This window comes from Halyomorpha halys, unplaced genomic scaffold (genome assembly GCF_000696795.3).
Source record: "Halyomorpha halys isolate HHAL.00 unplaced genomic scaffold, Hhal_1.1 Scaffold7.1, whole genome shotgun sequence".
Lineage (NCBI taxonomy): Eukaryota > Metazoa > Arthropoda > Insecta > Hemiptera > Pentatomidae > Halyomorpha > Halyomorpha halys.
In genome coordinates, this window is record NW_027110368.1 from 88,596 (window position 1) to 91,950 (window position 3,355).

A 3,355-nucleotide genomic window follows, 5' to 3' on the forward strand; every position below is an offset into this window, starting at 1 on the left:
TTATAATAAAAATAAAATTATCTGATTAATATTTAATAAGTAAAAATTAATGTGATGTGTATTCAGTTTTAATCTTATTATTATTTATGTTTAAAAAATAATAAAAATTTGTAGTCAGATGTGTTTTTGTTTTAACTGTTTAAAAATAAACTTATTATCAGGACAATTTAAATATATTGAAGGTTAATCTAATAAATTTAACTCATTCTAAAGTTGATTTTTTATGAATCAATTAAATTGATTTATGTAAAACACAGTCGATTTATTTTCAATTAGATAAACAAAAAAAATAGATGATTTAACATTTAGTTATTATTATTTTTATTGAAAAGACAGTAACAATATTAAATAAATTATTATTACTAAAGAAACAAAATATATAAGTATATCTAGTATAAGAACTATAGCAATGAAAACAAAATATTATTATTAAATGTCAACAAAAATATGTATGTATGTACTTATACTGTTATACTCACACATGAATTTATTCTTCTGAAGAGAAGAGTAACAAAGTTGTTATAAACTACTTCTGAAGGGAACAAAAACCAAAGTACTTCCAGTTGTTGAATGAAGTTGCAATATAGTCTCCAATTATGACTAAGAGAAAGTTGATTTTCACACTTTAAAAGCGATCTTGCTAATTCAGATAAAGATGTGTCCTGAAAAGAAAAAACTCCGGCTCAATAAATTTGTTTTTAAAAGATGATTTACTATAAACATTTCAAAATTTAGCAAGTTCTTAGTAATCTAATTGTGTTAATCCAGCCTTCGAATGGTATGTTTAGTTTTTTTTTTTTTTTTATTCAAATTAAATAAAAACCTTAGTAATACAATAACTATAGATTGTTACTAATTTTCATCCTATGTATTTTCAGTATAAGATCCATCCATTAGATTAGGGACCCAGGAGAAAGAAAAACGATAAGTAATATTGACTTTCAATTGAAATATAAAAAAATTTCATACCGACTTTCAGGAAATGCCTAAACTTGGAAATCCTCTCAGTAGTTCAACAAGGAGAACAAATATAGATCTATAAGAAACAGCACAAGAGATAATGGGTCTTTAGAAAACACAAGCTAAGTAAGAGTTCATGGAAGGTGTTTCTCTGCATGGTGAAAACTAATAAACTACGAATCAAATCTTTAACACTAAATAAATACGGAAGAATAATGTGAAATAGATCAAGATCTACATACTCTATTTGTCAATTACAAAAAGACCTTTAATCATTAAAGGTCAAACTGTTTACAGATCACGGCAAGATGAAAGGATCTCAAAATTTTCATAATGAAGCCTGTTTTAATGAAACTTGTTTTCTGACTCAGGATTCGAGAATAAAAATAATTAACAGATATCAGTATGAGCATAACATAAATAAAATAAACCTTGGTGTGCATGGGTTAATTGTTGTGCGCAATTAACGGGGCTTTGTGATTCCCTGGTCACTACAGTACAGTAAATCGCACACCTCACACCATAACAGTACACAACTCATTTCCACTGAGGACATACACTAGGGTCACCTCCGCTAGGAGCTAGCACCGTGCTGCCAGCCAAGGTGAATTCACCAGTAGACCTGCAGTCCTAGGGCATTAGGACCTTTCTAACTGGACCAATCACCTGCCAGGAAGTATTTATGCGATTCTAAGAAATCATATTAGCCTCGGAACAAGACTGACAAATCGGAAATGACATGGCAGGAAAAAGAACTTTACAATAGGGACATGGAACATAAAAACTATCACAGGAAAGGCAGTGGAACTCGTGGAGGAGATCATAAAGTACAAGGTGGACATTCTTGGTATATCTGAGGTCAAAAGGAAAGGAATTGGGGAAATGAATCTGGATAAGGAATGTACTCTCATATATTCAGGAGTCAGTAAAGGTGAATTTGCTAAGGAGGGAGTCAGCTTTGTCATTGGTGAAGCACTATACAAGAAAATGGAGAATCGAGAAGCAGTCTCGCCCAGAATAATAATAGCCAATTTCCATTTGTCTCCTGGTAAAATCACTTTAATACAAATTTATGCCCCTACTCAAGATTCCTCTGTTATAGAAAAAGAACAATTCTACTCTGACCTAGAAAGGATAACATGCAAATTCAAAAGTATGAATAGGAAAATTATTTGCTGTGGAGACTTCAATGTAAGAATGGGATGGGATTATAGAGATACACAAGGAGTTATAGGAAAGCATGGTGGAGAAAGAACTAAGAATGAAAATGGTCAGCGATTGATTGACTTCTGCATCGAAAATATAACATGCTTATAGGTAACTCCTATTTTCTCCAAAAGAAAATTCACAAAATTACCTTCTCAGCAAAGGAAAGAAATATTATTATCAACTATTTTGTGTACGACTGCGATATTAGACACTGGTTCGTGGATGTTAAGGTGATCAGAGGTGCTGAAATAGACACAAACCATTTGCTAATAGTCGCAGACATGAAGATCATGAAGCCTAGAAGCATAAAAATTAAGGCATACGAAAAGATAAATGTGAGAGCTCTTGATGTGGTTGAAAAAAGGCTAGAATACGAGGCTTGTCTGGAAGAGAAACTAAAAAGATTAGACCAAAATGGATCCAGATGAAGAAATCTGGAAGTATATGAAAGATAGCATACTTGAATCAGCAAGATCTATAGTGAAGAAAATAAACACCAGACTAAAGCGCACCAAATGATGGAACGAAGAAGTCCAAGAATTGGTCCATAGAAATAAAGAAGCATGGAAGGCCAAAAGAATTCGTGCAGACCACCTACAAGCGATTAAATCACCCTATCAAAGCTCTAAAGGAATAGTTCGTATCAATGGTCGAGAGTCAAAGCCATTTTCTCTAGAAAGAGGTGTGAAACAAGGAGATAGCCTCAGTCCATTATTATTTATTGTCTTTACGGATGAAATCCACAAAATATGCAGAAGAATGGCTTGGAATGTAGTCGGTATGTGGAACATGAGGACGGTACAAGTACAGGCGTTTCTATACACAGACAATATCGTGCTAGTGACAGACTCTAAGGAAAAATTGCAACAGGCCATTATAGAATGGTAAGAGGAACTCGCCCACAAAGGAATGAGAATTAACAGCCGCAAGACCAAGGTTATGACTATTGCCAAATTGAAGTGAACGTGGGCAATGTACAAGTAGTATGCAGTATTGGAAACAGTGGATTTCTAAACTTACCTTGGAACAATTTTCACTAAATCTGGCAAAATAGACCAAGAAGTGTCCAATAGGATAAATAAAGCAAATAGTATTTACTACCACATATGCAATACTGTTGTGGGAAAGAAGGAGGTAGGTAAGGAGCTTATAATATCTTTAAACATATATCTTTAAAGCAATATAT

The 3,355-nt window shown here is 32.8% G+C and overlaps 1 protein-coding gene across 3 annotated transcripts in view; it reads right to left on the bottom strand.

Annotated features, from left to right (window-relative positions):
• The window catches only part of LOC106693026 (serine/threonine-protein phosphatase 4 regulatory subunit 4), a 46,062-nt gene that overhangs the window by 20,779 nt on the left and 21,928 nt on the right, over window positions 1-3,355 (bottom strand). For all 3 annotated transcript variants that reach the window (XM_014439335.3, XM_014439328.3, XM_067048510.1), the window contains one exon: window positions 480-662. In XM_014439335.3, the coding sequence (XP_014294821.1) occupies window positions 480-662 (183 nt within the window). The remainder of the gene's footprint in view (window positions 1-479; window positions 663-3,355) is intronic.